Here is a 13,267-nt window from a genome sequence, read left to right as displayed (position 1 = left end):
ACAAGCTAAGGAGTTCTTCACTATGCTTTATGAATATCTTGTTCACCCAAAAAGAGGTCTCTCCTCAGTATTCCTAACTAGGAAGATGATAATTGTATGTAATTACCCAATTCACCATTAAGTCCTTGGAACTTTCTAAAGGAAGCACTAATTTTCGTAATTACTTTTTTGCCCTTTAGCTTCCGTTTTTGGACTTGCATTGGACCAGCGAAATGCCGATCGAAAGTTGTGGAGTGTTAGTCACTTCCTTGATTCAACATTCAGTTCTTTACAGGAGTTGTTGCATTGGAATCGGTAAATTGTTGATCAAACATTGTACCATGTCGTTGCTCCAGTAATGAGGAACCCTTGCTCCATTCAATCTGCGTTTAGCCGTCGAGATGCTTCCTGCGGGGCGTCAGTTCCTTCACCCATGTGCTTCAATGAATTTCAGCTCCAAATCCGTCAAATCTAGGCCTAAAATCTCGTTAATTAGCATTAAAATATGATAATAATTCATGAATTTGAGTCTAATAAGTTGGTAAAATACTCACTCATCACAACTTTGTGCATAGAACTTGTGTTGCATATGTGTCAAATAAAACCTATGAATAACCTCCCATTCTTGGGGTAACTTTATCAAATAATGTCTTATATGCCTATAATAAGCAATCATGATGAAAATTATTTAGCCTCTCAAGTAAAACTCTCTATATAGTAACTAACTTTTTAAAACTTGATATATGCTATTCAAGCTAGATCTTTATTTTATCTTATAACTTCTATGTGATCAAATATACAAGTTCAACTATACTATACCCATTTATTATCATTCATAACACATGACGGATATATCACGTGACTTCTAAGAATTTCAAGTAAAGACACTTACAATCATGCGCAATATATGAATACTTGACTTGAAGTAGTAATGAATACTTATAAACTTTATCAATTAGACATGTTAAGGACACGTTGTTATCAAAGATTCTAGGTTCAAGTATCCTTTAAGTTGTAGTGATCTATACAGGAGAAACATGTGACATAGGGTCATGGCCTAGCTTCACATATCGTACTTTTTGATTAAAGCACTCACGACATATGGTTGACGCCTTTCAAGTGACAACCTCTATCTATATTGAGTAGTTATACAGAAACTAATATAATCATCTAACAAGAAGCACAGCTTAACCAACAATACAATAAGAACTCACGAGTGACAAGCTCAAAATATGATGAATAAGCGGTATATCACCATACCCATCTCCCCCCCCCCCTCCATATGATCTCATAACCTTTTTATAAAGTCAAGACTACTTCCCTTAACCTTACCTCACAATATACAACTCCTTACACAACCCAAACAAACATATAAACTTAAACTCCAGGCTTTCGAACGTCATCTCGTTAGTTATTTATCAAACATCGTAAAATGCACTTATAAACTCATAGATGAAGTGGGAGTTCAAAACTTATACTTTAGTAGAGAAACCCTACTAATTTACTTGCCCAAATATGGCTATAAAAGCTCACCTTGAAGCTAGAAGTGAAGAAAAAGCCTTTAAGTTACCATCATGTTGACAACGGACGAACTCCAACTTTCTTTTACGGACTAACTCATGGCCATAGAAGTTTCATGGGCGTGAAAGAAACCGTGGATGGCCATTCATAGTTGTGAGTCCCACTATGGAAGGTGGTGTATTCTAATTCAGAAACCCAACTCTTCTCAATTCTTATACTCAACCAAATCTATAGTTTTGGAACCACTTTTATGGTCATAAGTCCTATTGTTGATGGTTATATCCTTGGACAAGTTTACTGCCATGTGAGGTACTTCAATGAACATCAAGATGCACAAATCGTACCATCATTTCACGGTCATAAAACACCCAATATGGTTCAACACGTAACCCTAAATCTTGGTCTTAACCTTAAATCTTGGGCCCTGAAGCTCACACTCTACATCAACATATGGATTGTAAAAGATCACGTACAGTCGTGAAACCCATCATGGGTCAGGTCACATACTTGGGCTTCAACATTAGCTCAAATCTTATTCAACTCTATGGAATACATTTATACACTTACAACCTTAACCTTAAAAGCATCAAACATTTCTTTATCACTTACAAATTATGGGCATTTGCCGACCTTACCTTGGTCGCACACGTACTATTGCTACGGGATGTTACAATAAATTACCACTAAGAGAAGCAATTTGAAGCAGGAAGTTGTTCGTCGACATGCCTTCTTCTGATCGAGTGTACTTCTGAAAATTCAGTACTCTCGGTGTTTCAATTTGTATGTCTTACTTTTCTTTTTAGTCTGTTATATATTTTAAAGTTACGTAAATGTACTATAAAGAATAATAACTATGAAAATCATATGAAAATTTGATTGACTCTCAAAATTCTATTAGTGCCATATAAATATTAGGATAGAGGGAGGAATACATATTATTTGAACATTACTTAAAGATTAACAACTTAAAATATTTAAATAACATATAAGAAAATTTAGTACCGAAATTTTATTAGTGCCACATAAATTGAGAGAAAGGGAGTAACATATACCATTTGAAAATTGCGTAAATAGAACTATAAATCACAAAAATTAATAACTTGAAATATTTTTAAAAAACATATAAAAATTTTGGTTCTCTCCAAATTTCACTTGTGTCACATAAATTAGGACAAATAGAATAACATATATTGGGCACGGACTAATGTATATCTAGTTTCTCTACAATCACTCAAACACCCAAGACAAGATCAATAACAAAAAATATTAAGATTCAAAGGTGTTCAAGCAGAAGTTATTTGTTTGAAGCATGAAATCTAAAATTATTATTTGTGGCAGTCATTCAAGTAATCGTGGCGAATAATTCAGATTCAGTTCAAGACGAAGATTCAAAACCAAACTATTCAGTTCTTTGATTCAAATCAAGTTCAAGCTCAAAATAGGCTATGTTCTTGTTGGAAAGAACTTGAGAAATATCATAGAAATTGTAGTATTCATTGTATGTTGAAATAAAATACTATATTTGTTATTCAATTTTCTTGTCTTGATTATTTTCAAGTGCGAAAATTGTTTTTCACACACACTAGCTTTAAATCCTTTTCTTTAAAGGGAAACTGGAAATAACCCAACAAAAATAGAAAAAGAGCGCACACGTCATCTGTCAAGAGCAATCAATGGGCAGAATTTTCTAAACCATGGCTAACATGCTATAAATTATTTATAAGCTTATTAGCAGGTATGATATCCTCCATCAACAGGCAGTTGTTGAAAATCAAATATGCTGAGGTAACCAAGAAAATCTGAAACTCTAGTAGCATCCCACTGGAGCGATGAGTTGATAAAGAGTGGATTTAGATACTACATTAAAAGAAACACTAATTTTCTACATATTTTCTGAAAGGATATGAAGCCTGTCTCTGAGAAACACTAGAAGAAACAAAATTGCAGCACTAATTTTTACTTGCATAAATAAATTCAAAAGGGTAGTCAATTAGGCCTAAACCAGCTACTCAGTGGATTAGCAATACCAAGGCTAAAAGGTACACTACCCGAGCTACAACGTTACACTACCAATGGTGATATTTTCAGCTCTAACTGACTATTATATAGGAGTACGGCATCCTCAAATTAAAAGCCATAAAAACTCCCCTATGGACTTAAAGAAGATCTCAAATGAGCAGCCTACTTTGAGCAGTTCAGTTGCATGGCAAGCGTGTCCTGGTCATCCACCATTATCCTGAGGTTGCGTTTCTTGAAAATGTTTGGTCAAGTCAAAACATCTACTTTATATAAGAGTCACTGGCTATCAGGTTCACCTGGCATCTTACGATTCCAACCACCCAAACTGGCTTTACGCTCTCCTCTCTTTCTTTTGTTTTTGGGAAAATGGATCTCCGAGGCTAAGCACGATTTCAATGTTGATTGTTCCTGAGATGTGGATGCTATACCTGCTGCATTAGTTTCTGATGCAAGGGGGGCTGGATTAAAGCTTTCTTCTTCCACATTATTTCCCACATCTTGATGCTTGTCAAAGGATTTTTCATGATTCATCGTCAAAATGTGTCCTCCTACTTCAGATACTTCATTATGTATGAGAATGTTATCAACGATCTGCAATTAGCAATACATTAAAACAGTCAATGCAGTTGAAAACAACCAGCCTTAAAACGACTTATTAGATGATTGAAGAGAACAGAGGATATAGATGGGACAACTAGCTTATTTGAGAAAACTATGGTCCTTTGGTTCATAGATAGGTGGTGACGAGATGGCGGAATAAAAGAATTGATCTCATTTTGTTTTATTTAAGGAACACCCATACCTTCCAGCCCTTAACCAACTCCCTCCCTCACTCGATTGCAGCCTTATATTAGCTTAATTTAATTTTCTTGGTTTTACCACTTCCTGTTTCCTAATTCAACTACATTAGGGGCTTATCAATAAGCAAAATATTCTACATATAGTTATTAACTGCAAATTTGAAAATACTTGACAAATAAGGGCCACATACTACTTTTTAAGAACATCTAATCATATCTACTAAGCCAGGCCCAAATGTGAATGTAAATCACATCATCTCTTGTAATCATACTATTGAACAAATCCCAAGCACCAAGTATAAAATACAAAAGCAAGTCCCATTTTTTAGTCCAAGGATTAAGTGCCATAGGGCCCTCATCAGAGTGGATAGATTCAGTAACCTAGCTTAGTTAGAAACAGCCATAAATTATTCTCTTTTTCAACTTGGAAAGGACAATATCTTACTCTTTCGCTTGAATCTCCAACTTGCACCTGCTGCTGTGTGACATCCACAGAGGACAAAAGTCCTACTGTACTTTCTATTATGTCAGGAATAGGCATAGCCTCTCCATAGCTTGACATTGCACTATCAGGCATGATGAAATCTCCGAGATCATAATCTAACACATGCTGAGATGTAGCATATAAACCTCCAGCTGATGTTGTATCTCCATTGCATGCCGAGAATGTAGGGCTACGAATAGAGCTAGCCTGTCCATCAAATGACATTAAATTCTCAGAGGAAGAAAACTTTATCGCATTTTTCATCATCACTGTATCAAGTTGGTATTTCAGCTTATGAACCCGACTATGTACTAGTTCAATTTTCCGAAGGATCTGCTCTAGATAATCGTTGCTGCTTACGAGAATTGAGAAATCATCATCAATACCAAACTCATCCTGACCATTGGTTTTCTGTTCTCCCAATGCTTTGCCATTAAAAGAAAATCAAAATAAGAAACACCTAGTGAAGTTATATCACATAAATAATTTGAAAACATATCAATGTCGTTAGTAGATATGCCAAACTTTGTACAGGAATAGAATAAATGTGATAGAATGAACAAGGATATAGGATAATTTTAATTTAAAGAGAAAGGATATTCTGCAAAACTAGGCAAAAGTGTGCATCTCCTGCCCCCTAAACCCCATCTCTTTCCCATTGAAAGGATCTGTGACTCAGAAATTAAAAAAGTGGGACTTTGAATAACCTTTCTCTTAAAACAAGGACAGACACTTTAATCGCAACACCATGACTGACATTTTTTAGCATTAACTGTAGTAAATTTGTTCAAGTCCTTATTCGAAATTTTGAATTTAAACTTGGGCAAATGTGAACTTGACTTCTGATTTTCTAATTTCATAACTACCAATAATAGCTTATGCGATGAGAGAATAGATATAGAAGACAGAACACAGGCTTGTTCTAGCAGACAGACACAGGCGGTGAACAGATGATTTGCACTTCTAAAATTCTAGAACCTTAAATCTGTCAAACAATGTTCACACAAAACATCTGACCTAGAGCTGATTTGGAATATATCGTGTCATTGCTCTAAAGTATGAATTTCACTAAATTTGAGCAGGAGGAAAAGCCATAATAGGTGACATTGAAGGTATATCACAACCAAGAAGCCATGGCTGTGAGAAGGTCCATAAGTACTCTGCACAAATTTTGCAACTAGTCAAAAGTTAACTGTTAAGCACTAAAGGCTCAAGATAATGACCTTCAAGCTTGAAAGCATAAATGGCACAATTTAGGTCTCTGCAAAATCTTGGGTAGGGTGAATTTTACTTGGTAAGAATATGAAAACGCAGGAGAGTTGTAAGTGAGTACCATGCATTCCATGACTAAAAGTGGTCTTCAATTTAATCAGACAAGCACATCAGAAAGTCATTGAAGTTTCGTAATGACAGGTCCAATGCTTTTCTAGGTAACAGTGATAACAAAAAATTAATATAGGTACATATTTGTTGTGCAGTTTCCTATGGACAATGCTTGTGTAGGTGATACTTATTCCAAAGCATGCTACTCTATTTGGAGTGACATGTAGACTTAAGGAACATGCCAGACAAAATTATAAAGCAAATTTGGTGTGGTATGTTGCTTCAAAATGCATGAAGATAAATAACTGAAAGAAATAATATAGGAAGAGATTAAGATATTCTGTCTTATGAGAAATATGAGACATGACTTTCCGGGAAAATGATGGAAACATTATTTAAGAGAAAAGAGTGTTTTAAAAGTATCAGCATTTCATTTTCTCTGCCCTTGAGAAAATTATTATTTCCTTGTCCAACAAACTAAGCAAAATTGGGAAACAAAGAAAAGATCTATTTCGTTCTTTCTAAATGATAAGCGGACACTGTAAGACAGGTAAGAGACCTAGGTAGGTGAAAACACAAACCAATGGCAGAAGAAATCCCAGTGATCTTAACTCTCTTTTATAAAGAGGAAAGCAGTGGAAAAATGGTGTGAACGTGATAATTATAAAGGAGCTGAACTAAGAAGTGGTGAATAATGATGGGAAAACATGAACATTAATACGTACCTGCATTACTAATATCATCTCCAGCTGGTGTCCCATCCAAATCCAGCCTTCTAGTTTCTGCAAGATGTTACATGCCAAACTGGAGTTTATTATGGTAACCAGAAACATCGGTGCCCATTAAAAAAATGAGAAAAAAAGTTGTACCAAAATAAGAGAAAAGGTTATGAGTAGACATGTGTGTTGCAATATCTGTTCCATGCTCAACTCTCTTCCTCTTTCTCCTCTCCATGGCCTTTTTCCTGTGCCTTGGATGAATAAATGGCAACGATTTCGAGCCTGACTCTTCCAAAGAAGCTTGATCTAACTCCCTATGTCTTTTCCTATCATGTGCTGATATGTCCCTATTGTACTTTGCTGCCTGCAACTGAAGCTCTTTCATCTTGAGTTCAGCCCATTTACACCGCCACATTATGGGACGTATAAAGTCTCTCCAGTGAGAAGTCAACTTTTTCTTCCTGAAATATGTAAGCAGTCAGTTGATTTACATTGTTTGACTGTATTTACCTCAGGCATGCTGAAGTTACTTACTGTATGGCCATCAACCCAATCAAGCAGAATTAAGGTTTGAATGTATAACAAAAGCTAATTGGATCCTGTCAGAATGGATTGTATCTTATACAGCTCCAAGCAATTCTTTTTCACAATTTACAACTCTAAATATTAAAAAACTGAGATCTCAAGAGACTCCTGACAAGCCTTTACACAACAAGCTCTGAAACAGATGTTAGCTAAAAGCCAATGCTGAATGTGTTTGCACTTGACAAGTAATTTTAAGAAAGCACTGTCATTGACGTGTTCGAAGAGGTTTAAAGATCATAAGAATATTTAAGAAAAGGAAAAGGGGTAGCCTGGTGCACTAAAGCTCCTGCTATGCGCAGGTTCCGGTGAAGGGCCCGACCACAAGGGTCTATTGTACGCAGCCTTACCTTGCATAAGAATATTTACACGAGAAAATTTAATGCAAGCATTCCCTATTTTATGGAATGTTTCTGTACACTGCAGCACTTCAATTTAATCAGAAAGAATGAGGTTACTCCTTCAGGTTAAGTCCCGTCAATAGTTTACAGGAAAGAAATCCAAGAAATAAAAGAGTGCAACCTGCTTCATTTCTTAACCTGCGCGCATGGGATCAAGATAGACCTGCAAGAAAAATTAGACAAGTAATACAAACGCCACCTTTAAAGTTGTCCCTGCAGGTTTATGAAAGGGACACTAAAGAGCTATGTGAAAAATTATACAACAAAGACATATCCAGTGTAATTCCACAGGTGGGGTCTAGGAGGGTGATGTGTACCCAACCTTACCCAACCTTGTGAACATAGAGAGAATGTTTCTCATAAACCCTCGGCTCAAGTAAAACATACAAATATAAGTACACAAAGAAAATACAGTAGCAAAGAAATCATGTTGAAAACAACAAGGAAGAGAACAATAGCACACCAAAAAAATATTGATAGCTGCAGCAACTGAAACTCAAGTAATACTTAAATCGAAGGATAAGATAGTAAATATAAAAAATGGAACTAGAAAAACGCTCGACCAACTAACATTCTACCTTAATCCTCGACCTCCATATCTTCCTATCTAGGGTCATGTTCTCGATAAGCTGCAGGTGAGCACATCTGTCTAATCACCTCTCCCAGAGACTGATTCGGTCTACTTCTTCCACTCCTTACATCAACTATAGCAAACCTCTCACTCTTTTTCACTGTGGTATATGTGCATCTTCTCTTTAAATGTCTGTACCATCTCAATCTCGTCTCCCTCATCTTGTACACCACAGAGGTCACTCCCTATTATTCCCGGATTCGTTCTTGATCCTATCACTCTTAGTTTACCAACACATCTAGTTTAACGTGCTCATTTCTGCTTATTCATATTTTGGACACACGAGTTTCTGACTGACCAACACTCCACCTCATACAAGATAGTTGGTGTGGCCACCACTTTATACAACTTTTCTTTAAGACTTGGTGGCACATTCTTATCACACAAGATACTGGATGCGAGCTTCTATTCTATCCATACTGCACCAATACAATATTTAACATCATCGTCAATCCCACCATTTGCTTTGATTATTGATTCAAGATACTTGAAACTTCCTTTTTTGGGTATGGATTGTGTTTCAATCCTTACTTCCACATATGTCACATGAGTTATGTGTCGGAACTTGAACTCCAAGTATTTTGTCTTAGTCTTACTCAATCCGAACCCTTTATACTCTAAGGTCCATCTCCAAACCTCCAACCTATAGTTAACTTTGTCTCATCTCATCAATCAAAACTATGTCATCCACAAAGAGCATACACCATATCATCTCTCCTTGGATATGCCGCGTCAATACATCCATCACAAAGGCAAATAGAAATAGGCTATGTGTCGATCCCTGGTGCAACCCCATCATGACTGGAAAGTGACTTGAGTCCCCTATCCTTACTCGAGTCTTGACTCCATCGTACAAATCCTTAATTGCGCCAATGTAGGCTACAAGTATATCTTAGTCTCCAAAGAAACCCCTCCCCCCCTCCCCAAGAGTTTGTCAAGCTTTTTCTTGGTCAATGAACACCATATGTAAATCCTCTTCCTCTCCTTACATTGCTCCATCAATCTCCTTATGAGATGTATGGCATCTATAGTCAAACACCGAGTCATGAATCTAAATTGGTTTTCAGTGACAGACACACCCCTCCTCATACTCGTCTCTACCACCTCTCCCAAACTTTCATAGTGTGACTTAACAACTTGATACCCCTTACATAGACTTCTATTACACCTCCTAAAGAGTAAGTAATCTATCTGAGTCTTAGCCATCGTATTATGAAAGGCCACCAAGTAATCCTCCTCCTTCGAAAAATACGAAAATGTTATCACCAAATCAAAAGCTTTCATGAAGTCCAAAAGCGGAACTCCTCCCTTGTTTCTATTCCCAAAACCGAAACTACCATGAACATCGTCATAACCCCTTGAAGTTTTCCCGATGTGGCCATTGAAATCTCATCCTGTGAAGAGTTTCTCGGTCCGCGGGATACCCCTCACAACCTCGTCCAAATCCTCCCAAAATCGTTTTTTCTCCTCTCGTCCAAGCCCTCTTATGGTGCATATGCACTAATCACGTTCAAGGTAAGTCCTCCAAATATCTTATTCGGATAAGAGAAATGGTTGAATTAGCTGGAAACTTAGTTGGGAACAAAGAGTAAAAGGCCTTTAAAATATCTTATTCTCCAAGAAAAATAAAAGAACAATATTATAATGCTCCTGATACTTGTTGAATGCATTACATTTTGATAAATGTTCACGGGAAACTTAAACATAAAGAGAAAAGAGCCATCAGGAACAAATTATGTAGTTGTTCTCATCTAATAAGATCAGCAATTTTGGAAGACAAATGGCAATTCAATTTTTTATTCTTTAGGTAAGTAAATGGCACTTCAATACATTAGATGATTTCATGATTAGATGTTATACTCCATAAGATAATGACTATTTAAGCAATGACAATATTGGCTACTGCAAAAAGACAGAGAACTTAACCAAAGACACTAGGGCTCTAAGCTAAGGGCTGGACCTATATCATACCAAGGAAAACTAGACCGAAGCATCAGAATTCCTGCCAACTAAAACCTAATGTAGTAACAGGGGTGATAAGACCACTGCGGCTATCATTCTTAATCAGCATCCTGGATGGTATTTTGGGAGAGCAGGCTCTTACTTAGAATACATTTCATGGTTATTAGTATACATATTCTATTTTTAGAGTTGTTTAAAAGGATTAGGCAAGTTACAGGTAACAACATCGGCTAACATTTCAGAAAAGAGAAAAATCCATGATAGTACTTGCACCTCTTATTCCAATGGACATCTAATAATTGAACACTGAAAATCAGAAAAGAAAAGAACACTGAGGCTGTTAACAGGTTCAGTCAAGGAGGAACCAGTAATTAAGACTAAAAACAAACAAAAAAAATATCAAAAATTTCCCTTGCTCAAAGTAAAAGATATGAATAAAACATGCCCCATGCAAAAAAACCACACCTTATCGGAAACAAGCTGCTAAACCCATCGAACGAAGATGCCAAGCCACTATCATCATAGAACCGTGACTCCACTTCAGCATCAGTAGGACCAGAACCATTATCATTTACCGATGTAGTGTCAACAAATGAGCTTGAGTATTCAGTTTCATCAGGATCTGCCTTCGTAGTTAATCTGATGTCGCTGCTTCTTGCAAACCCAGTTACATCGACAGCCACATCCATGGAACTGTTTGAAGCTTTAGTAGTTCGTGCATTCAAGGTATTGTCCATTTGAACAAAGTTATGTCTATAGTTACTTCTACAGTTGAAAGCTTTCCTCTCGGAATTAGATGGTATAGTGTTTGCTTTACCAGTAGCAGCAATCTTAACAGAAGATTCTGGTTTCCTATCTAAAGCTGTCTCTGTAGTATGTTGAGTAGGTGCCATGCCACATATGCAACCAAATTAAGCTCATCTCACTAACCATCAAAAAGGAAAGTCTTGACCCAAATTTTAAACCATCTTTGCAAAATCTGTAACATCGCGCACACAAAAAAAAATGAATTGAAAGCCAACCTGTACATACTTGATAAAAGTAAGCAAAATCCAATTAAATTCTTTAACTGTTCTTTCCCTTCATAATTGAAAATGAATCTAAAGCTAAAATATGGGAAGAAATCATTGAATTTACCAAGCCAAGCAGTTGCAAATTTTTTCTTTTGTATCGCTTGCAGATAAATAATTGCAATCTACAAATTTTGATCTTGCATGAGAAAGAGCATAAACACTCTAACACATCTACATACTCACGGACTATAGGAAGTGAATCAACTGTAGGGCCCTTCCTACTAACATCATATGCTAGGTAATCTAAGCACCCACTAGCCACTAACCTCGAGCCCGTATAAAAGGGATAACCTTAACCAACATGCAACTACAAAAGCCTTACCACACCACGGTGGAATACCAGGCATGGATAAGGTAACGGTCTTTGGCATAGCAATCCAAGACCAATCAGTGAAGGGTCCATGCCCAGAACCATATCAAAGTCCAACATATCAAGTAATATAAGGTCAGCCCGGGGTCCTCCCTTGAATAGTAAAATGAAAATTAACAGAACATTTTGTATCTAACATATAAAACTGTCATTTCTAGTATATCAAAAATAGCAAGAAATGATTGCATTATAGAAATTTTGATCTGGTACATTACACAAAGGAGGAGCTTGAACACACAAATTAAAGAACAACATCTTCTGACTATAAAAAAAAAACAATAGCATCAATTCTTTTCGGTTGGATCAAAAATTCTTCTTTTCAAATTTACCCATATCACTTTAAAGTTGTGGAAAACTAAAAATTTCTCAGCTCATGTAAAAATGACTGTCTTAATTTGCATGAAAAGCAATGCAAATTCAAGAAGAAGAAGAAAAAACAAAACATTCTTGTCTTGTGTCCAACATACAAAGCTAAGCTAACAGGAAAGCAGAGAAAATTAAGCTATAAAGAAGACAATACATAGTTTACCAGTGAATGAAGTGGAGGGAGTGTAAACAGGGGCTGGTTCGGCGGCGACAATATAAGAGAAATGTGCAAATAAATACATAAATTGAAAAGAAAAAAAAAAAGGAAAAAGTGGACGTTATGTTTATAAACCTAACAAGTGAGTACAAGTATTTTTTTCACGCACGGTTCCCGCTTTTGGGGCTCTCATATATCCACCTAATATTTCCACTGGCCCTAATTCATGTAACAATCTGCTCATTTCCTACCCACTCAATATTTGACTTAGAAACATTTCTTAAAAATCGATATGCATAGTAGTTTAATTTTAATTTACTTGTCTGATTTCAACTTGACACGAATTTTATGAAAGTTAAGAAAAGCTTTTTGAATTTTATGGTCTTATATTAAAGATATGTAAACTGTATCAAAATGTCATTTAATTTTGTGGTATTAAATATATCATGTCGAAAGTTAGAATTAAAAAGTTGTCAATAAAAGAAAACAGGTATATATTATAACACAAAAAAATAGGACAAACAAATTGAAATTGAGGAAATAATAATAAATTACTATATCACGCTAATTATTAATAGTCATTTAAATGTTGAGAAATGAATAGTACTTAATAATAAGGGTAAAATCAATATAAATGATAAATTATCTCTTGATTTTCAAATGAGAGAAGTAAAAGTAAACATTTTTTAGAAATAAAATAGACAAGCAGTAGCTATGGTTTGTGCAGGGAACAAAAATGTTATTATATCAAGACCTTGTCCCATGAGCCCTTGCACAAACCGTATAAATGTCTATGACCCATAGGATTAGCTCGTAGACCCAATGTCACATTCCAGTAGCTACTGAAATGTGCAATGAGTTCTACGATAGGTTTCTAAGA

The 13,267-nt window shown here is 35.9% G+C and overlaps 1 protein-coding gene across 1 annotated transcript; it reads right to left on the bottom strand.

The window, feature by feature from the left end:
- Positions 1-3,334: 3,334 nt before the first annotated feature.
- Positions 3,335-12,474, bottom strand: LOC129870555 (uncharacterized). Its single transcript, XM_055945374.1, has 6 exons — positions 12,394-12,474; positions 10,887-11,400; positions 6,996-7,306; positions 6,852-6,908; positions 4,765-5,228; positions 3,335-4,110 (listed from the first exon to the last, which is right to left on the bottom strand). Exons 2-6 carry the CDS (start codon positions 11,312-11,314, stop codon positions 3,796-3,798), a joined length of 1,575 nt encoding a protein of 524 aa, XP_055801349.1. The 5' UTR covers positions 11,315-11,400; positions 12,394-12,474; the 3' UTR covers positions 3,335-3,795.
- Positions 12,475-13,267: the final 793 nt, after the last annotated feature.

The sequence above is a fragment of the Solanum dulcamara genome, chromosome 10, assembly GCF_947179165.1.
Source record: "Solanum dulcamara chromosome 10, daSolDulc1.2, whole genome shotgun sequence".
NCBI lineage: Eukaryota > Viridiplantae > Streptophyta > Magnoliopsida > Solanales > Solanaceae > Solanum > Solanum dulcamara.
Note: the sequence above shows the minus strand (reverse complement) of the source record. Positions and strands in the feature narration are given on the sequence as shown.